Source organism: Nematostella vectensis, chromosome 2 (genome assembly GCF_932526225.1).
Source record: "Nematostella vectensis chromosome 2, jaNemVect1.1, whole genome shotgun sequence".
Taxonomy (NCBI): domain Eukaryota; kingdom Metazoa; phylum Cnidaria; class Anthozoa; order Actiniaria; family Edwardsiidae; genus Nematostella; species Nematostella vectensis.
The window spans coordinates 14,774,770-14,796,568 of record NC_064035.1 but is presented as its reverse complement, the minus strand read 5'-3'; the positions used below and the strand labels follow the sequence as shown (position 1 = coordinate 14,796,568).

General features: G+C 39.0%; 3 protein-coding genes and 1 non-coding gene across 5 annotated transcripts; 3 read left to right on the top strand and 1 right to left on the bottom strand.

Annotated features, from left to right (window-relative positions):
• Positions 1-2,466: 2,466 nt before the first annotated feature.
• Positions 2,467-3,872, top strand: LOC116604484 (FH protein interacting protein FIP2). Its single transcript, XM_032366925.2, has one exon. It carries the CDS (start codon positions 2,607-2,609, stop codon positions 3,711-3,713), a length of 1,107 nt encoding a protein of 368 aa, XP_032222816.1. The 5' UTR covers positions 2,467-2,606; the 3' UTR covers positions 3,714-3,872.
• Positions 3,873-4,377: 505 nt separating this feature from the next.
• On the bottom strand, positions 4,378-4,450 carry Trnar-ccg. Its single transcript has one exon. It is a non-coding gene; the product is annotated as a tRNA-Arg (tRNA).
• A 55-nt stretch (positions 4,451-4,505) lies between these two features.
• LOC5521729 (checkpoint protein HUS1) lies at positions 4,506-11,772 on the top strand. The gene is made up of 8 exons (XM_001641555.3): positions 4,506-4,677; positions 4,815-4,942; positions 6,777-6,950; positions 7,465-7,572; positions 8,111-8,185; positions 8,550-8,649; positions 9,007-9,129; positions 9,806-11,772. Exons 1-8 carry the CDS (start codon positions 4,626-4,628, stop codon positions 9,889-9,891), a joined length of 846 nt encoding a protein of 281 aa, XP_001641605.1. The 5' UTR covers positions 4,506-4,625; the 3' UTR covers positions 9,892-11,772.
• Positions 11,773-16,658: 4,886 nt separating this feature from the next.
• On the top strand, positions 16,659-20,774 carry LOC5521820 (myosin-2 essential light chain). 2 transcript variants are annotated; one of them, XM_001641554.3, is made up of 6 exons: positions 16,659-16,775; positions 16,867-16,894; positions 17,024-17,167; positions 18,225-18,392; positions 18,596-18,673; positions 20,601-20,774. In XM_001641554.3, exons 1-6 carry the CDS (start codon positions 16,773-16,775, stop codon positions 20,627-20,629), a joined length of 450 nt encoding a protein of 149 aa, XP_001641604.1. In that variant the 5' UTR covers positions 16,659-16,772; the 3' UTR covers positions 20,630-20,774. The 2 variants fall into 2 exon arrangements, with proteins under 2 accessions (XP_001641604.1, XP_048577086.1); XM_048721129.1 differs by lacking the exon at positions 20,601-20,774 and adding an exon at positions 18,773-19,097.
• Positions 20,775-21,799: the final 1,025 nt, after the last annotated feature.

Here is a 21,799-nt window from a genome sequence, read left to right as displayed (position 1 = left end):
TAACAGTCCGCCACAAAGTACTTACCCGCTTATAAGAACCTAGAATTCAAGAACCTGTTAGGCTTAACATACCAAATTATACTTCAATTGAATAAGAACCTATTTAGCCTAAAATTAGAAACATTTTTGGTTTATAAAAATAAACCTTTTAAGATCTCTCAGCAATGACGAATGATATCTCCTTGAACTACATAACATCTGATGATGTTTTTACCATTACATAGTGAATTTTTTATGATGTCATCGATTACGTCTTACGTCAGGTGACTCCTGGCTCCGCTTGACACCTTCATGACGTCATCTTCTAAGTCTTGTTGTCTGAAAATGTTTCAATCATGATATATTTTTTGTTTTAAATCACGTTTTGATAATGTTCGCTTCCAGTGACAGCATCGATGACACCACATATCACGTGACCACCTTGTTACCCCCTTCTTGACACCTACCAAATTTGGTTGTCTTACGATGTGTCTTTCATGAGAAATAAATCTTTTTTATATATGACCTCAGCATATTTGTGCTTCTAGTGACGTCATTGATGCCGTCACAAATCACGCGAACACAAACATGACACTTACCAAGATTTTGTCAAACAATGTTTCTTTCATAAGATATGTATAGATTTGCTTCTAGTCACGTTTTTGGCTTCACCAAGTTTGGTTGTCATATACGATGTTTTCTTGTCGGACGGAAATCACGTGACGAATACTTGAGTCGATGGGTTACGAATATTTGGTACCATAAGATTCTTCTACACTACTTTTTCTTAGGTGTGGGGCTCGGCAAAACGCCGTGTGGGAGCTTCGCTAAAAGGACTTAGCGGAGCATACGTGGCCGTGTGCAGACCGCGTGGACTGGGTGCGATTCCCAGCTGAGGTGTTGTCATAGGGCACAAATATTGTACTATTTCTCCTCTTTCTTTTAAATTTGAGAATTTTCCTAGCCAACAAACACGTTAGAGTTGCTTTGAGTTTAGAAATATTATTTCAAAGGTTGATAGTAGGTCCTACGACCGAAAGGTACCATGGGACTTTTAAGAAATTTCCCATAATTTTCGCGTGGATATTCGACACCTCATGATCAAAATTCTACTATACTTGCCCTTCTCTGTAATTCCACTTTGAGCTGCGAATTGTAGTAATATACTCAGCTCATGTAACCAAAAAAACTATGGCTTTGCGCCTGATGCTTGAAAACTCCCAGAAATTTTCCATGCTGTACGACTCTGGAATAAAGCCACACTCCAACAAGTCAAATTTCAACGGGCTGGTGGCGCTAGGAAATTCAAGTTATACACCTATTTCAATTAAGGTTGACTAAAAGAAAATTGAAAATCTGTAATGTATCTGCATCTGAAATGTATCTGTTAATAACATTCAGTGAGGCTATATTATGCACTAGTCATTTGAAACCCCCACCCCCATGGTCCCGGGGAAGTGTGGGGTTAAGGTGGGGGCTTAGAGCACTTTTGAACGAGAATCTGTCCCGAGGGGGTGGGGGAATTGACAGTTTTTGACTCTAAGACTTATCCCCACCGTGGGGGCTTGGGACAAGTGAATAGTGTTACAAATACCATGTTAGTTTCTGGCTTGAGACTCTTCTGTAGCTAGCAATTCCATGTATCAGCGTGTGGCATGTTGCACGGCGACATGTGCAAAAACGAATATTTAAAAAAAGGCCAGATGAAGATGATTTATTTTTCCATCTTTTTTTGTAACTGTTATCTTCATAGTAATTGGTGCAAATGTACTTGCTAAAGTACATTGCTTTGAAAGATAAAAAAGCTTATTTCAGATGACTTGCTGTTGGGTAGTTGCCTGTAGTTGGCATTCCAAGGGGTAGGGGCATTTTTGCTGTTTTGTCCCGAGGAGGTGGGGGCTTTTCTCGGTTTTGTTAAGGCTCAAAGTCTAACCCCCCACCCTTCCCCGGGACCATGGGGGTGGGGGTTTCAATTGACTAGTGCATAAGTATGTAGCAAGGTCCTTGTAATGAATGAACGCATTTTAAATACAAGAAAACATAATTATTGGCCAAACTTTGTTCCATTTTCCATTCCCTTATCGTCAAACTTTATTTAATAGGTGTATATTATGTTTGTTTACAGAAATAATAATGTTGTTAAAATACAGACGTTTCGAGGCTACTGCCTCTTCATCAGTGTCTAAAACCAGCTAGTCACCCCAACCACCATAACCTCTCCCCCTACACTTGTGTATACCACAAAAGCAATTAGACAAAGCCTAAAAACAATACTTTCACGCACAAGAAAAGAACAACAGAATCTGTGGAACTCCTAAAAAATTTTTGGTCGTTCTATTAGAGGGTTCTTTAAAAAAGCAAACCAAAAGGAGTGGTGATGTTGAGTTCAGGTTATAACCATTTCCCTTTGACACCCTTTCTCCGCGGCCGCGAATTTGGTAACGGGCTAGCTGTGGTAATGGCAAGACTAGTGCCAGTCTCAAACGAGCAACGAAACTGGCAAACTGGCGCAAACAAAGATAAAGCTACGTCACAGGTCAACCACAACAAGCAGACATTCCACCAGAAAATTTAAAAAATAGCGTTAGCCTCATATTAACAGTACCATTTTTTACAGCTTTACAGAAATGACTGACCGTGTTCCTTGGATAGAGGAGGTAGAAGCGAGAGTTCGTGGGTTAATGGAGTGTTTTCATGAACGTGAAGTAGAGCTCACTCGTTTGGCCGAGCAATTGGAGAAGGAACGCGCTGCTCTCGACAAAGAAACGAAAAAACGCAGGAAAGAGACAGAACAAGATATTGCAGAACAGTATCGGAAACTAAACGAAGAAAAGCAACGCTTCCACGATGAGATACAGCGCATGGAAATGGTACAAGAGTTTCAGGAGTCCAGAGTCAAATTGGATGTCGGCGGCCATCATTTTACTACATCGTTACTAACGTTGCGAAAGGAGCCTCATTCTATGTTAGCTGCGATGTTCTCTGGCAGGTTCAAGCTAAAGCAAGCATCAGACGAGAGTTATTTTTTGGATCGTGATGGCACCCATTTTCGTCACATTTTGAACTACCTGAGAGATGGATTTCTCGCAGAAACGTTTCCCACCGATGAAGTGATTTTGAAGGAAATTCAACAGGAGGCCAATTTTTACCAGCTCACTGGCCTTATTGACTCCATTGAGGCAATGCTTAATCCACCGCCACCAGCACCAGATTTCACGCAGCAGGAAATTAATGACATTTTAGCTACAGTCACCCAGCAAAGTTCAAGTGATCAGAACTCTATGGGTAGATTTATTGCTTCAACCAGTCCTGGTAAACATGTAGATTTTATATTCCACAACATGACCAAATCTAACCTAGACTTCAGTGACAAAAATCTATCTGGTCTGAGTTTTGCACATACAACCTTTGCGCACAATGTGTCGTTCGAAGGAGCAATCTTGTTTAACACTTGTTTCTATGGGTGTGAGTTTGCTAGTCATGTTGTGGTGGATTTCTCTGGAGCGGACATCAGTGGGGCTGATTTTCGGCAGTGCAGGTGCATCCAGGGGGGTCCCAATGCTTTTGGGGGTCCCACTGGACCAAGTGCAGGGGATGTGGGGGGTGGGTTTATGTATGGCTCAAGCTGTTCTAGCTTTGCACATCTAATTGAAACAGGGCATGTAAAATTTAGAAAGGCAAAGCATATTGGAACCAAATTTGACCCCAAAATTGTTGATATTATCAAATTTTAACATATATCTCAAATTATTGTCCCCTACGAATATATGATATAGTCCCATTTACAAAATAAAATATAATTTTTTAGATATGTCGATTAGTTTGTGAGTGTTTTGAAACTGGTTTCAGGTAATTAAAATTATCTGTAAAAGCATTAAAATGAGTATGCGCCATAGCCTGGTTTTTCCTCTCCCCTTAGAGAGAAAGTATAGCAAACAATCTCTGAGTGTCTGATAATTCAAGCTAGCCGGACTCCCAAAGAAAGGACTAATGCCTTGCTTGTTAACTGTGCAGTTTTGCCAGCTAGAAAGAGAAAATGGTATTCTAAAGGGATAAGCATAACCTCCACATCCAAAACTCTGGCTAAGGGCTGTTTACTAAAGGAGTGTAAATTCTCCCATCATGACCCTGTACATCATTCTCACGGATCCAGCGTACTTTGCGGGTGCTCACTACTGCAAAAGAGTGACCTATGGGAGCGCCCTCAAAGTACGCTGGATCCTCGAGCATGCCTGTACATCTGTTTTTGCAACAGTAGTTGTCCACTTCGTATCATCTTTATTGACAAAGTAATTTTCTTTAAAACTTATGTGGTGAGGAGCCCATAACTGCTTATTTGCAAAAATCTTATCAACTCAACTACGAAACTAAAAAAAAAGATATGTAATGTAAAAGAAACGTCCTTGAAGGGACTCGAACCCTCAATCCCCGGCTCCGGAGGCCGATGCCTTATCCATTAGGCCACAAGGACACAGTAATGACGTCAGTCGACGTAAATCCTTTATAATCATTAGAATGAAATCGATTTCCTCACTGAGCATCACGGGAAAGACTTGAAACATAATGGCGGCAGATTCGAGTCAAGCACAGCAGAAACTCCATAATCCATCTAGAGTGGTGAAACATTGATCGAATACTGAGCTAAGATGCGATTCAGAGCTAAGATAATCGACCTGAGCTGTATGCAACGATTCACACGTGAGTTCTTATGTAGAATGACCGTCTGATTTAAATAATTAGTATAATATAAATCTTAGCTCCCAAATGTCATTTCTTACCTTACCTATCTTCTGTTAAGTGAACAAAAAGGATGATGATAATATTTTTTACTTAAGGTGTTCTAGGCACGATATCTCGTATGGCTAAGACTGCCACTCTTCGTCTTACTCCAACCAAGTTGTATTTCATTTTTGCGGATACTGTAGCGAGTGGTGGGATATCGATATGGTGTGAATTAAACCAGGTAATTGTGTTATTTTATTGATATATACAGTGGTAATCTTACTATATATTTCCCTTTTTACTCGTCCTTTTGATGTCTCAATGGGTACCTTAAGAAATTATAAAATTTGTAGTGTGGAATCACCCATGGTCAGTTTGGCTATAGGGGTGCCGCCAAGCGTCTGTAACCCTGACCCCACTCAGGATAGAAATAACTGAAATAACACATCCTGTTAGGACAGAAACCGTTCCTATCCAGGATCACATCCCTATTTAGTGAAAATAGGTGTGTTTACCCCTCCCCCCCTAAAAATACATATGCTGGACCTCCTTGTCAGGCTGATACCCGAGTACTCCCCTGAGGGAAGAATTGCTAGAGATAAGTGACAATAATTTGTGATTGAAGCATATCCCAATAAAAAGCTCAATAAAAAGGGCCTGAAGGGGTGAAAAGTGAACCTGGATATTTTTTTGCTTGATGATTTTAGGCAGGGAAACAAGATTTCACCAGGAAAGGGAATCTAGTTTCTAGAAACAAGACTCAAATTTTTTTTAGAACACTTTATCTAGATATAAATAAGTATGAAGGTACGTATGGTGGCTATGTATGTTTCAAGCATGAAAACCAGATTTATTTTCCCTAGAGTGCTAGTTTTTGCTTTTTAATATCCTTCTCCTTCCCTTTTTGCCACTCCCTCCATCCTACATGTATGCCACCCTACCACACCTACCCATTACTCCACATCTCCTCCTACACACATGCCCCCTGCCACACCTACCCATTACTCCACATCTCCCCCTACACACATGCCCCCTGCCACACCTACCCATTACTCCACATCTCCCCCTACACACATGCCCCCAGCCACACCCCATTGCCAAACACATACAGTAATAAACACCCTATTAAAATCCTCCCCCTCCTCCATCTCCCTTTTCCTACACACATACTCCCCTATCACACCTCTTCCTACACACATACTCCCCTATCACACCTCTTCCTACACACATAAATACTTATCACACCTCTCCCTATCACACCTCTCCCTACACACATACTCCCCTATCAAACCTCTTCCTACACACATAAATACTTATCACCTGCCTATAAATATCCTCTGCCTTCTCCCCCCTTCCTACAATCATATACCCCCTTTAACAACCCGTACCAATCAAATGCATAACTTATCACACGCCTGTTCACCTCCCTTTGCCTTCTCCCCCATCACCTTTCCCCCTCATACAAACATGTCCTTGTCCCAAATCTCTCTTCTCTACCTCTTTTTGGTGGCAAATTCAAAACAAAATAATAAAGCAAAAAAATCAGAGATAGCTGCTCCCGTCACACCAGAGAGCGATGAAGAAATAACATCTTTTAATGAAACTAAACCCTTTCTGAAAAAAAGAGATCGCTGAATAAGTTCGCTTTTGAAGCTGTTATTTTGCCACTAAAAGGCTGAGCGTGCCCTAGTTTGCCACCCAAACAGTCACATGATCTCTTAGCGCTAGTCCACTATTGTGTTAAGCACTTAGTATCCAAACCCATATCAACATCACCTTTCTACTGACATCATTCACCATCTACCGCTTCCACACCTTCCCCTTTCCTACACATGTGTCATCCTCTTGCACCTCTCCCTCTTGCTAAATGCATACTTTTTTTCCTGCTCATTGTTACCAATGTGCTGTATCTTCCACACATCTGGTGGTATAAGACTCCAACTGACTCTTTCAACACATTTACTTTTACTGCAGTATAACTTATTTAGTTTCATCTTTTTTCAAGTATCTCATAAAAAAGCATTAATAAAACTAATTGTATTGTGATTAATAGCAATATTGTATCTAATTTTCAGTGCAACATCTTTGATGAGTACCGCATAGAAGGCACAGATGAAACAAATAACATCTACTTGGAGCTGATTCCAGAAAATCTGAGTAGAGCAATGAGGTCTGCAAGCAATGCCCAGGCTGTCAAAATAAAACTTACTAAGAAGCATGTCCCTTGTATAACGTTTGAGATCATCCTGGTAAGTAAACTCAATATTATTGTGATAATATATAATTAATATATAATATAATATTGTGATAATATATAAATGTGTGTGCAATTTTCCACAATTTAGCCTATCCAGTTTGAGGGGAATACACTTATTATTGTAGTTATTACATTTTCTTTTACTTCTTATTCTTTTTCTTTTTATATAATGGATTAGAAAACAAATATTTTAAATGGTATAACCTCATTCTTTGTTTCAATGTGTCACATTAACAGATAGGCCTCAGTCTATGTAAATGAAGAGTATTGTATAACAGGGGCAGTAGAGGGGGAAAGGCTGGGATTGTTGTCACCCTCTTTTGTAGAAATATGCTGTCTCTCTCTCTCAATAACCTTCATTGAATATAGAGCGATTTTCAAACCTTTAGAATAAAAAGTCCTTGAATTGAAGCTGGCAATCATAGTATTTTTTTTAATAATAATCACATTTCAGGTTGTATCTTTGACTTCTGGTGTCTGACCTTGTAAAACTTTGTTATGTCTAGCCATCTTTGTCTGCACATACCCGGACTGTCACACATGATGTCCCTGTTAGTGTTATACCACAGAGAAACTGGGATGAGTATGCCGAGCCAAACATGCCAGATGTTGATGTAAGCACAATCATTATTCAGGACACATAGGAGAAAAATCCACTTTGTTGTTAGCATAAGGAATGCATTATCCAGTTAAACAAATTGAAGAGAAAGACACATTATCATAGCTGTAGCAGGCCTCGAATTATTGGGGGGGGGCACAATACAGAAACATTAAGAAAATATTGGGGGGGCATAGCCACGCAGAGTTGAAATAACTTATTCTAATTTTTTCGCGGGAAAATACTCAAGGGCTTTCTATTTTTTAATTATTATGCCAGCATTTGACCTCTCAAACAAGAAGTTTCATGTACAATAGGCACCCCGATTTTGGGGGTCATTTTCGTGTGAAAAAAGTGTGTATTATGCATAAGCAAATATGGTTTAAAAAAGATTGGGGGGGGGGGGCATGTGCCCCCAGCCCCCACCTCCTTCAACTGCCCTGATTTTAAAATATTGAAATACTCTGATACTGCAATACTGAAGAATCTTGTTGGCAAGGATATATGTACAATACAAAAACTACATTATTTAATTGCTTTTTTTTATTTTCTAGGTTAGTATTTACATGCCGCCACTCAAAGTCTTGAGGAATGTGGTTGACAGGATGAAGAATCTTGGAAACTTCTTAGTGAGTTATGGAGTGATGGATTTATTTTTATGTGGATTGTGCTAACAAGAGGCTGTTATAGAAGATGTTTATTTTTATGGTGATTTTGTGCATAAAATGCTCATCCTTGCCTTAGATCTTAATTATGTGGATGCTAAATTAACTATTGAATATACTTATTATATGATTTTAGATTTTTACATTATAAAACATAAGAATCTTGACAAAGTGCTATTTTATTCAATGTGATATATACCTATAATTTTAAATTGTCAGGTACAATGCATTTACAATTGTAGCTAATATTTGATCACTTTGATAGTGTGGATGATTGTGGCTGTGTTATGCAAATGAGAAGATCTGATGTTTCTGTATTACTCCCTAGACAATATCAGCAAGCTACACTGGCACTATGACTTTGGGTGTTGAAACAGACCTGGTTACCGTCACCACTTACTTCAAGCATTTAGACATACCCACATGGGGTAGGTTGTTGAAATCTGTTGGTATGAGAATATTTAAGTAATGCTCTGTGTAAGTGCTAGGTGGTTTGTTAATTCTAAAAATTTGATTGGCCAAGACAAAACATTATAGCAGAAGATGCACAACATTATAGCAGAAGATAGAACATGTTTTATAATATATTAGGAGTATTTGGATATAGGATTAATTCTTATGTATGATACAGCTTTTCAGGTAAATTTTATGTGGGGAACCTTGTAAATATAAAACAGCTACTAGCAAATGTTCTTGCTTCTTCTGCTTGGTTCCCCACAGAAAGTCACCAATCCGATATATAGTCGTGGTTGTATTTTGCTTATTAATTTTTACAAATCCTTTAGAGAATGACGCCCCTATGTCTCATAACCGTGATCCAGATGCAATGGTTGAAGCAAGGGTGGACATAAAAAAGATAGCTACCTTTTTGAATGGACAGCAGTTTGGTCCAAACAGAGTTATATGCAGTGAGTTTTTAAGTTAAAAGAGTAATGAACGGTCATGAACAAATAGCTGTGCAACAAAGAGTTGGGTTTCCCCACTTATCATCCAGACAGGGATTGGTACTGGGCCGGTGCCACACTACCCTAGTTCGTGCCACTGTTTTATATCCTGTATATGTAAAACATATCTCAGGGGGTAAATTGTAGTTGTGTACCCAGAATTTGCTGAGGGGTGGGTGCGCTTTCATAGTTATCATATGGAACAAAAAGGAGAGCGTTTGATGATCCTTGAATAGGAAATTACTTACATTTTGGCGGAAATGGGGGAGGGGGGAGGGTAGGTGCACGCACTACTCCTTCTGACATTTCATTCCCAGGGGATGATGGGGGGCATTGCTCCCCCAATGGGCCCCCTAAATCCGCCCCCACATGACTCGTCATGTGCATCTACAAGATGATAGACGTACAAAGTAAACTTATACCAGCAAAAAAAATAATAACGAAAAAGAAAAGCGCAAACACTGCATGTATTCCAATCTCCAGTTTTGCTGTTGTTCGTGCACAAAACGTCATTGGCGTAACTGTACTGCGATAATAGATGGCTTGCCGACCAAGCTGGTTATCCTTGCTGTTTGATTGTTATTCCACAGCGAGAAATTGAGCTATCATTACTTATTCCATTTCTGTATTCTTTTCGTAGACATTGTGGAAAACAGAGCTGTCCAGTTCTTTCTGTTGCACGAGGATGTGTCACTGCAATATATGATACCAACAGTGTCCAGGTAGTAGCTGAATTTCAGGAATCACTATCTGGATTGTTACCACGCAAGCCAAGAATGAAAATAGTTCGCGAACCTACCCGCCCATGAGAGACCGTCAAACTTGGTGTTTGCAAGTCGTGGGGGAGAAAAATCGCATTTCACCTCTTGCTCTTTGATTTTTTTGTTTTTGCCGTTTCCATAGCGACGTCGCTAAACTAGCTATTTTTGAACTGGGGGGAGACAGTTCTACATTCTATAATGGCTTAAAAGGAAATTGGCCAAATGTTATACATATGTTTTGTTGCCTGAGAAATGAGGTTCTAGAAGAAGCCTCTGCGTTCATATGCAATGTAAGAGCTCCCAAAATGCCTGTCTGAAGTTTGAGCGCTGAAAGTAATAGATCATTTGGTTGACTGATGCGTCGACAAAAAGAAGCATCAAAGCGTTCAAATACACCAAGCCTTGTGGTTGCAAGATACCGTGCTCTACAAGGGTGTTTGCCACGGCGAACGAGCCAACACAGGGTAAACACGGACGCTACTTTACAGACCTTGCGTTTAGTGTGTGCGCTCTCTCCATTTGTTCCCACATCTATTGGACAGATTGTATTGTTGAAATAGAATCCTCTAATGATTGTGGCGTGGCAAAAGCTCATGATACAGTAAGAAATGCCTCTTTTTCATAATGGCTTGCCCAAGCATGAATGCAAATTAAGGCTTATAAGTGACATACTTAGTGCACACAAAGAAAGACACAGCGAATGCCACTGATATAATCCAAATTGCCACAAGAAAGTACACAATGTTTTCCAAAGTGAGTCCATTTTACCTCGATGGGCTTTCGAGCCATATTGCGCTCGTGAGATATCAAATTGCTAACGTAAGTACAGTAAATGTTGGAAAATTCGCGACCGGAAAATTCGCGAACACTGAAAATTCGCGGTCAGGTCTTGGACCCCGAGGTTATTTTGCCCCCTAAAATACTACTAATTTACTAATATATAATACAAAATAACTACAAAATACCCGCTTCCGGTTTAAAGCCGCATTGTCACCAGTTTACTTCCGGTCGATTACGTAACAATCTCCGATGATTTTTAACGGAAAACGCGAAAAATATTGAAAGCATTGTGTTTATTGGAAGATTCTTTGAAAATGTGATTGATAATTTAGAGCGGATGGCCTGTTTAATATCTCAGATTTTAATAGATTCTTTTGTCTTTTAACGGTTGAGGTTTCCGACGGACCTCCGGAAGTAAACTGGTGAAAATGCGGCTTTAAATCGCGTATTTAATCCTTGGACCTCAATTTACTAACATTCACTGTACGGACACCGCGAGCGTCACTATGCAGACGTTAACTCCAGTTTCCCAGTTACGAGAACGCATATCAGATCGCCGGCGGGGCCTTGGAGGATACTCACGTACAACACTGATACAGCTGGAATGGCGAACATGAGGCTCACAAAGTCTACGCAAGCTAGATTAGCTAGCAGTATGTTGGTCGGGGTTCGCAACGATCTTTTTCGCTTAACTATGATGATAACCATAAGATTTCCCGTCATTCCTAGTGTTGCCACAATTCCGAGAACTGCTGTAAAAAATCAGTCATCCGCATCAGTTAAACAGACACCTGCTCAAATTTGAATTGACAAAGCTAATTATTAGCTTCCTAATTTATCTATGCTCGTATAAAATGTGATCAAATTATGAAAAGTATAGCTGCATAGATAGAAAAAATCTCATTTTGATATGTATATATATTTATCTATCTGCATTTCTACATATTTCTTTTGATTTAAAATGAATAAAATGTAATATGCAATAGAATGAAGTATTATCAAAATAAGCCGCAATTAAAATTTAAGATGATTGACAAATAGATTAAACCACACTTTCGCCTAAAAATATCATGTTTTCTATTCCCAGTTTCTCTGTGCTCCATTTCCCGGAGCTGGTTTTGATTATATGTTTTCCTTTCAATCTTGGTAGTCTTTTGAAGACTATTAAAATATTTGGATTATTCAGCATTAATGGTATTCATGTGTTGTTACACATGAATTAAAAGCGTACTTGTTTATAAAATGTTGTAACAGCCTTTAGGAAATATACACCTATTTCAAAAAAGGTTGCACTTTCGTTATCGCGGATGTGTGTGTAGTAACCCGCGGTGTATCATGGGATCTAATTTTAGACTGGCGGGAGATTTAAAATATGGCAGCCGTTAACATTTGCCTCAAAGTTCGTTCGGCTTTCTCGACAGCTATAAATTTATGGGTGTGAAAAAGTTCACAAATGTTAGTGAGTGGAAACAATTTCTACTTTCCCAACACAGCGGAAGAAAACTTGGAGATTGTTTTTTACTGGGATCCCGGAAAAAAATACCCTGGTTTCAGAGAAAGAGACGCTCGGGGCTCTGAAACCAGGGTAGGAAAGACCGGTGAAACTGTGGCCGTAATTTCTTGTGATTCGTTTTGTCCTTGAAGATAAAAATAACTGATCAGAAATCCAACGAAATCCAAAGAACGACTATATTAGCCTTTTTGAGCGATGACGAAAAACAAAACAAAAATAGATTAAATGAGTCTCGAAGTGCGTGTTTGTCGTAAGAAAAAACTTAACAAAACCAGACTCGTCCAAAAACACCAGCACATCTGGGTCTAACATTAAGGATGTTTGCCTAGTTATCAGCCCTCAGTTCTTCTCGTCTTTGTAGAGCTATTTGTCTTATCTAAAATTTGATAGAATTAATTAAAATATTTTGCTAATAGAATCCAAATGACTAACATTACAGATATATTGAGGATAGAGCAAATTCAGAGCCTGTGCTTTTTAAGCTGATGTCAGCTATCTTTAAGTCAAAGTCGAATTTTCTAAGATCGACTCTATAGCTCTTATGTTCCTGAAACTTCAAGTTCCCAACTCGTCCGTACGAATCGTGTCTATCGCCAGTGTCCACTTTGACCCCCCCCCCCCCAAAAAAAAAATAAATAAATAAATAAACCACACTTCATCAATAGAAAAGCCTAGAAAAAATCTCATCCGCTACCTTAAGATCTTGGGACTAAGAAGCGGGCATTTTTAGCACTGTTTGGAACCGTGATTACCAAAGTGCAACCTTTTTTGAAATAGGTTTATATAATTTTTTCTTCTTATGCATCCTTAAACCTGTGTAACTTATTTCAGTATTTTGCACACGACTTGTTAAAGCAGATACGAGTGCAAGAGGCATACTGGCAAATTTAATTTAGGAGTATGAGTCATAATGATGTCTTTTAAGACATCATTAAAAAAATTCAGTGTTTTATACCATGGATGGACATTCAAATGGGGGCCGCTGTGGTCATAATTATTGCACTACTTCCAATTAGCTCACCGTGCATTTGATAAGGCGTGTGTGTTTTCTATGACTTACTTCAGGCGTTCGATTTTTTTTTAATCCAAAACAATCATTGAATCAAATCATTTGCTTGCGTTTGGTAATGAACGTTGAATTAACTGTTCAAGCCATTCAAACGTCTGAATGCCTTCATAGAAGAGCCGTACTCAGCCACACTTTTGTTATTGTTTTTATTTCCCATTTGTAGACAAAATAACTATATCTTGAATTCTATCTATACACCCTTTTTGTAAGAACGTCTAAAATCTTAAATCTTTATACTTCCTTCAGTTACCAACTTCAGTCGAAGATATCGCATGCGCGAAGAGATCATGTGACCTTTCTGGGTGGCAAATTCAAAACAAAATAATCAAACAAAAAAATCAGAGATGACAGTGCCCGTCACATTTCCCTGCTAGCAGAGGCCTCTTTTCTCTGTATTTCGCTGGGCTGGAGCTCGCGAACTCCAGCCCAGCGAAATACAGAGAAAAGAGGCCTCTGCTAGCAGGGAACCGTCACACCAGAGAAAATAAAATATTTAAATGAAACTAAACCCTTTCTGAAAAAAAAAAAGAATTCTGGCCTTTTTCGTAAGCGCTGAATTGCTTTTTCTGCTGTTTTTGCCGCTAAAAGCCTGAGCGCGCGCTAGTTTGCCACCCAAACAGCCACATGATCTCTTATGATGCCTAGTGCACACTAGCGACATAACGACATGGGCGCGCGCACTCTTATCTTCGGCATAACGCGCGGCTGTTTCTGGCTGTTTCGCGCATGCCATTAGGCCCTAATCCCCCGCGCGGCCATTCCCGTTGCTATGCCCCAAAGCTTCCGTAGCAACAAAGATGGCGGGAATTATGAAAATTTTCTCCCGCCCTATTTTGCTATACTGTTTCCGTGTTTCATGAAAAAGGTAAGTTTTCTTCAAAGATAATTAAAAAGGATTGTTCTTTCAACCATTCTGTATACATTATTTCGCAATAAGTACTAGTATTTAGACAATATTGACAACTATCGGGTTTTGTCGTGAAATTCGTCATCGCAAAAATTATAAAAATAACATCAAAACACACCTTGTTTTTATTAACTTTGAAGCAAAGCAATGTAAATCTAGATAGATACACATGTTTGGAAAGGAGGTCTCATTCTCGCCATGCCATTGCTTTTCTATTAATTATTTTTTTACGCACTTAGCAATGCGTAATTTCTTGTTTACCACTACTCCTGGATGTTGCAAATTTCAGTTGGATACAGCCGCAACTTGCTATGGCAAACATATCTAGGACTCGACAATTATAGAGAAAAAACATTACAATATTATCTATAACTGGTTCTTAAAGGAAATGACTGAATAGCCCATGTTTTAACCTTACTTTCCAGTAATGGCGACATTTCATGGAAAAAATTTAGACAAATCTTGTCGCATATGCGGCAGTTGTACAACTAACGCGTACACCTACGACTGCAGTGCACCACACATAAGTACGCTTATCCAAAGAGCTTTCAGCGTCGACACCGGAAGGGACGACGACGACGTCCACCCTAAGCGTCTTTGTAACAATTGTTACAGCAAAGCAAAAAAAATATCAACCAGTCAGGCCTATCAATGTGCAACACAGGTCGTGGAGTGGAATGCCCACAGAGATGGCGATGATTGTGAGGCATGTATCTTATTTAAGAACCGAGGAGGAAAAATACGAAAAAGATCTCTAGGCCGTGGAAGACCTAAGAAACAAAGCATCCCATCCCCTGTCAGTGTCCCCCCAGCGGCTGTATCAGCCAAAGTGGTGGGGGTTATGCCCCCTCTCCACCGCTTTTAAAGTTTTCCCGAAGAAGTGGTATGCCCCATTTGCAAAGAGATTCTTCAAGCAGCGGTTATGGGTAGCTGTGAGCACTTGTACTGTGCATCATGTATAAATCAATGGCTAGGTAGCACAGGCGACGGTGGGCCTTGTCCGGTGTGTTATCACCCGACATTGGTAGCCGAGTTGGAAAGCCTCCCCAACTTCTTGTTAGCATCATTGCTAAGCTGAGAGATTCTTGTGTCCGGTGCAAGAGAGATCAACACCTAGAGGAACTGCACGAACACGAGTCACACTGCGATACCTACAACAGGGAGAGGCAAGAGCCAGTGCTGTTAAACCGGTTGCAAAAAGATCTGGACCACCCTCTTTCTAAAGTGGAGGAGACATTAGTGACGACACTAAATGAAAAGAAAAATTGCAACCTCCGGTAATGGAGAGATTTCACTCCGTACGGGTGGTACATAAGTATAATATTTTGAGTTTAAAGTGTTAATCAATTCTGAGTGGACACCTCATCCGTGGTTTCTACCCCTTGGAAATCATATCAATCAATGCTATTTTGAAAACTCTTGCTTGTCGTTTCAAAATGTCACAGGTTTCCTGTGATCACCCTGGGTTTATTTAGAAAAAAAATGACAGTCATTGATTGATATAAAGAAAGACCCCTCCCAAAACCTGGTTGTGGTGGTCGTTATGTCGGGCTAAACATAGTGCACGTGCCCATGTCGTTATGTTGTTATGTTGCTAGTGTGCACTAGGCATTAGCGCAAGTCGAAAACAGGTGCTTTTTGCACTTTGTATTTTTTAAAATTATGATCAGGCGCCTGATCAGCATGTTAAAATAATCAAATGAAGCCGATTCCATTTTTATTGTAGGTAATCGCGCAGGGGACTGCTAGGTTGACTTGTCTTTTGCGCATTTTGGCATTCGCGAAGTCTTCCAAACAGATCTCGACCGACTTTCATTGTGAAAATTCTTTCAATCTAGTCATTTAAGGACAATTGTTTTACCATCATTTACTTGTTTATTTAAAGAAAACTTGACTTGGGATCCCTGTGGTCTCATTTGATATAAAAGAGAAGCATCTGGAGCCTAGATTTAGCTCAGATGCCATATTTGACACTGGAGTATCATGTTTAGGTAGCTCCTGAGTTATAAACGGCAATAGAATAAAAACTCTATGGTTTTTTTTCCCAAGCTTATAAGCCAACCCCCTTGAACCTTGCAAACATATGACTCAGGCACCCTGTGGTTTTAGGCTGTATTAGTTGGAATCACTTGCAACATATGGAAAGTATGTTTGTAGGGTGTTTCCATGCTCATATTGTATGTTTTGCATGCTTAATAAATTATTTTGTAAAATTCATACTCGGGTACCCTGTGGTTTTTCATCCGAAAAAGAAAAACGTAAATAGTTCAAAACGTATACCACAATTCGACTCCACTAACTACCAGGCGTTGTCCAGGAGACCAATATCTCCTAAAATATGTTTTCAAACCTTCTCTAACTCTCGACTTGTGCGAAACCTCCTGCTGCTACCAGACTATCTGGTAGCTATCTGTTAGCGTGTTGACGTCATGTCACGCAATGTCTAGTTGGAATACATTTCTGAGGATGCCCATATTTGGTATATTGGCATTCAAGTTGCGTTGGCACAAGACAGATCGGTGCTTAGAAGTCGGTAGTTTCTTACCTGCCCGTCACAACTGACCCAGGATCATCAACATGGTAAATGCGATTTGTTCCCTGTTGTGCTATTGCTGTTGTTGTGCGCACGGGTTTCTATTTTGATTTATTATTCCCTTTCACTCTTTCGTAGGCTGGCCTCACCGAAGAACAGATTGGCGGTGAGTGGCGAACCTTTCGCATTTTTTTTCCATCCTCCACAAGCAACAGATATTCGCTTGCTGGGCGTTAGCCATAGCAAATCCGATTGCCATTTATTGCTTGACTGACTTGTCTATTGTCCCTTACAGAATACAGGGAAGCGTTCAGTTTGTTCGACAGGGTAGGAGACGGAAAGATCGAATGTGACCAAATTGGCTGCCTTCTTCGATCACTAGGCCTCAATCCAACGGGAGCCGAGGTTAAAAAAATCGAGAAAGATGTAGATCCGAAAGGTAAGAGCTCCCCTTCTGCTGCGCTTTGATTGGACCTGAAAGGCTGCAATTGCTATAGCCCACTAGGCCTTTTGTTTTCCGTGTCCCACAGCGATTTGGGGTCTTGAATTAAACTGCTAATTTGAAGTACGTGATTGCAAGCAAACCTCAATCAGGCTTTGTTGATACGATCGTGTTTTATGAAAATCCTGGTATATTACCGATATCACAGACTGTATTATAGCGTTGTGTTATCTTGGTACATTTATCAATATATATTTTTTAATAGAGCATTTGATTCTGGTTTGTTTTGGTCCAAGAATCTTGATGCAGCAAGACTCCCTCCGCCCGAAATTTATTGCATCAAACTCTAATCTCTTATAGAATGTATTATCTCCCAGTGTAATTTTTATCGAAACCTAATGTCATCACAATACTATGCCGCTGTCTTGGAACCTTTATTGTGAATGGTTGCTTCCTAGTAAAAAACAGACTCTGTAGTTATCCATAGAAGCGCTATCAAAAAGACATCTTTATTAGCACAATTAGTGAACTCAAGCGTATCAAAGAGCCCGTAACTTCAACACTCAAGAAATATACTTAAAAATACGTGTTAAAATAGTTTAGGTAGGTCAACCTTCATTAAAACATGAGTTTTCAAGTAGCTTTCTAAACAGGAAATTCTCGGATTGTCTTCTAAAAATTATTTTCTGAAAAAAAAAGTTCTTCCATCCGCAATAATCGACTGACAGGCATTTTATTATTAAGTAACTCATATCTCTAACGGAACTCCCAAGTCACTATTGGAAAATCGATCCGAAAAATACTTGCTCCTCCCAAATGTGTGACAATTTTAGAATCTTTTTTTGTCAATACTTTGAAAAAAAAGAATGCTTAAAAAATTAAATGACAGTTTACATAAAGGATGACACTCTAACTTTTGTCAGCTTTATCATCATTCTAATATTTTTAACATCTAGATTCAGATTTTGGAATCAGGTTATTGTGTTAAAACCAATAGAATAAGGTTAAGGAGGTCACATCAAAGGAATTATCTGATACATTTTTCTTCTGACAGGAATTGCAAGAGTTTCCTTTGAGGAGTTTCTCCCCATCTACACATCTGCCTACCAAAAGAAACAGACTGGATCAGCAGATGAGTTTGTGGAGGGACTGCGGGTGTTTGACAGAGACGGCACTGGTACAGTGTTAGCAGCAGAGCTGAGGAGTGTTCTTATGTCCTTAGGTATGTGTGAAGTGTACTTATGTCCTTACATGTGAAGGGTTTTATAACTTTGCATTATTTGCCAGAGTCAAGTGTCTAACCAGATGTTGTTGTCATTTATGCAAAAAAAATAATTTTTGTCTGGTGGTTGCCTTGTATGTTTGTGATTGCTAATAAATTGATGATCAGATGTATTTAATGTTTTCAATGCTTGTTCTTGTTAGGTGAGAAGCTATCAGATGAGGAAGTAACAACACTGTTTGCTCCTGTCGATGACAGCAGTGGTCATATAAATTATGAGGGTGTGTAGAAAAATCATTTATATATAGTATATATGCATATTGTAGCTATTATTTTTATTTCAAGCATGGTCTGATTGCTATTGATTTTTTACTCTACAGAACTTGTAAAAATGGTGTTATCTGGATGAGTTGTGCAAGTCACAAGTGAACTATAGATCCCTTTTTCTCATTCTGATACAGTATTTTATCTTATGATAGTAAAAAAATATGCTGAACGATACCAGATACTGTCAGCAACTACCATTTTTTATAGAAATGGCATGTAACTAGAAATAATTGTCTTGTTTTATTGTCAATTTGTCTTATGTTTGTAACAAAAAAAAACTGTATTAGATAATTGTCAGTATATCTGACAACTGCTGTGCTGTGTTATAAGACACAAACCATACATATATAAAGTCATATTTTTCTTTTCACATTTTAACTGATTGTTCTGTTTTTGTTTTTGTTGTTGTAGTAATTGTTATCTATTGTTATTAATGCTCTAGTATTTTACCTGTTTTTCAAATTGTTAGTCTCCAGAGTACACCCAGCCTTCAGATTTAAGAATAATGTTTTGTTAAATGAGCTAAAACACACCATACTTAATTTGGTCTTCCTGTTCATGAGAAAGTTCAATCTTCCTGATTTTGCTTCTGATATCCCAATTCGGCTTGAAAATTTGGAAAGATATAGGTTTAGGTTATTATAAAAAACACATTATAATTTGGTAAGCATGAATACCTATCAACCCAATGCTAGCAGTGAGACTACAGGGTACACATGCTTCCTTACGGAGCCCCCAATAAGATCCAGCTTGTTCCTGACAAAAAGCAAAGAGCAGCTTTCTCATTTCAGGACTGTAGCCAACATCAAAATTTTACCTAGGCAAAACTAGCCACTGTATGATAAATCTAACGAAAGCAGGTGTTTTTTCTCATACTTTTCAATTGTGAAACACTAAAACCTCAACATTTTACCTCACGAGTGCCTCACTTACCTCATGCTAGCTATGGCGCTGCATTTGTTGTCAACAAGTTGAATGTACTAATCACTGCAACTAATCAAGATTAATGCATCCTGCATGCCTTGGTAAGTATTCTCATTTGTATCACTTTTCCTTGCACTCGTTTTTAGTCTCACATACACACCTTGTGCTTTTTATTTCCAAGTCACAACTGGTTTTTGGTGACAGAAGCCACTTCGCAGTTATGGTGCCCATTAGACTGCTAACCACTTAGATACTCACCAAATAGCACCAGGTGTTAAGAATGCAAGATACACATACATAAACACTATATCAACCACAACACAAAGCTAATAAACAATTTGAACTTTATTCAACTGCTGGCTTTGTATTTATCTATATTTGGTGACAGTAGCTAAGAAGGCAATTCACTTCAATGTTGTTTTGGTTGTGATTGATCTAAGGCTGTGACATGCAGAATTGGAAAAATTCAAAAGTCATGATTGACACGTCCACCAAAACACAGTTGTGGACTCGTAAACAAAAGGCACAAGGTCCATGTGTTACTGAAGAGGAGTTTAAGGGATAATTTGATGTGGTTTATACAGTTCTATTGAGTTAACAAACTGGCTTTAAAAAAACCCTCCAGGCAATTTTTAGGCTGAAGGGTAATATAGCTTCCATGCTTTGCCTTTAAACTTTCGATCCAGTTTGATCATTATGCAAAGCTGTCAACCTCACTTTAAGAAAAATCTTGAGAATATACAGTGAAGGTATCAGAAGTACCAAGATAGCTAATCGGGAGAATACCGTAAATGTATATTTTCAAGATAATTAAATCTTAAGAAAAGGTTCAAAATCTTGAGACTAATGTGGGAGAGTTGACAGCTATGTTTATGTACTGTATGATCTAATGCTTTACAACATCCCTACCCTAAAATTGTGTTTGATGTATCGATTAATAAATTCCTTTTTTTCCAGAGCTTGTTAAAGTGGTGCTTTCTAATTAGATGGCTTCACAAGAACACACCTGACACACGCCAACAGGGTCATATAAAACCTTTTTGTAATGGAAAAAAAGTGCAGTCTTTTATACTAATCTTGTAATATTGAATCTTGTACTATAGCTATTAGTAAAAGAGTCCAACATCGCCAGAGTAGTGTACTTAAATGAAGAAAAGTGTGTGTGTGTGTGTGTGTGTTTGGAGGTGTGGGGGACATCAATCAATAGGGGTAGTGGTGGGTACCTCTAAATTTATGCAGTCTCAGTATCTCAGCGTTTTTCACGCAAGTCTTGAAGTCTCGTTTGATTTCTCCCCAAATTTTCTCAGAGCCTCACTATTTTTTACCACGGTCTTGAAGTCTCAGATTTTTAAACGCAATCTCAGGTTCCCAAATTTTTCTTGTTGGTTTCCCCTTTTTTTTGTAGTGTAGCAAGAATATATTGTAACTCTACTTATTCTTTTGTAGACTGATGTTTATGACATAACTCGAGCAAGCTATCCAAAAACATGCTCATCCTTGTTCTAAGAGACTGGAAAAGCTCAGGATTCGAAATCTGACAAAACTGTCGGGCTCGGATTGTGAAACCCCGGGTTCCTTGTGCCTCGGCAAGTCTCGGATTTACCCATATCAATACATCAATAGCTGTCGTTTTTCTTAAATGGTTGAAAGCAGTCTGAAGTGAAGGCAAGCAAACCTGCAATCTGAAAGTTATTGGCCGATTTCTCAAAATGACAGCCTGCAAAATCATGGTGAACACAAATTTCTGCAAGTGTACATGGAAATGTAAACTTGAGCTAGCCACTGGCTGATAAATCCAACAAAAGCAGGTGTTTTATCTCATACTTTTGAATTTTGAAACACTAAACATTAAAATTTTACTAAGGCGAGTGCCTCACTTGCCTCATGCTGGCTACGTCCCTGGTATATAATATAAAAAAAGATTTTTAGAAAAAAAAAACGTTTTTAAAGCAAGATTGATTGATATGTGCAGGCCCCCAGCTCCTCCCTTTGCTCTGCCCCTGGGGGTTGAATATGCTTTCCCAGGGGATAAAGTTGTGAATGTCTCAATTCTTCTTACGATGCTTTTTTAGGAGGCAGTCCCTCCTTCCCTTATGTTCCCCTCTGCCTGCCATCACTGCTGCCTCTCTATGATGTTACCTGTCTATAAAACCAAC

Bases quoted from the DNA above. Each gene is read 5' to 3' on its own strand.
- LOC116604484 (XM_032366925.2), top strand. From the start codon at position 2,607: ATGACTGACCGTGTTCCTTGGATAGAGGAGGTAGAAGCGAGAGTTCGT.
- LOC5521729 (XM_001641555.3), top strand. From the start codon at position 4,626: ATGCGATTCAGAGCTAAGATAATCGACCTGAGCTGTATGCAACGATTC. The intron at 8,186-8,549 runs GTGAGTTATGGA...ATTACTCCCTAG, and splicing joins AGAATCTTGGAAACTTCTTA to ACAATATCAGCAAGCTACAC. The intron at 9,130-9,805 runs GTGAGTTTTTAA...TTCTTTTCGTAG, and splicing joins TCCAAACAGAGTTATATGCA to ACATTGTGGAAAACAGAGCT.
- LOC5521820 (XM_001641554.3), top strand. The intron at 18,393-18,595 runs GTATGTGTGAAG...TGTTCTTGTTAG, and splicing joins GAGTGTTCTTATGTCCTTAG to GTGAGAAGCTATCAGATGAG. The intron at 18,674-20,600 runs GTGTGTAGAAAA...CTTTTTTTCCAG, and splicing joins TGGTCATATAAATTATGAGG to AGCTTGTTAAAGTGGTGCTT.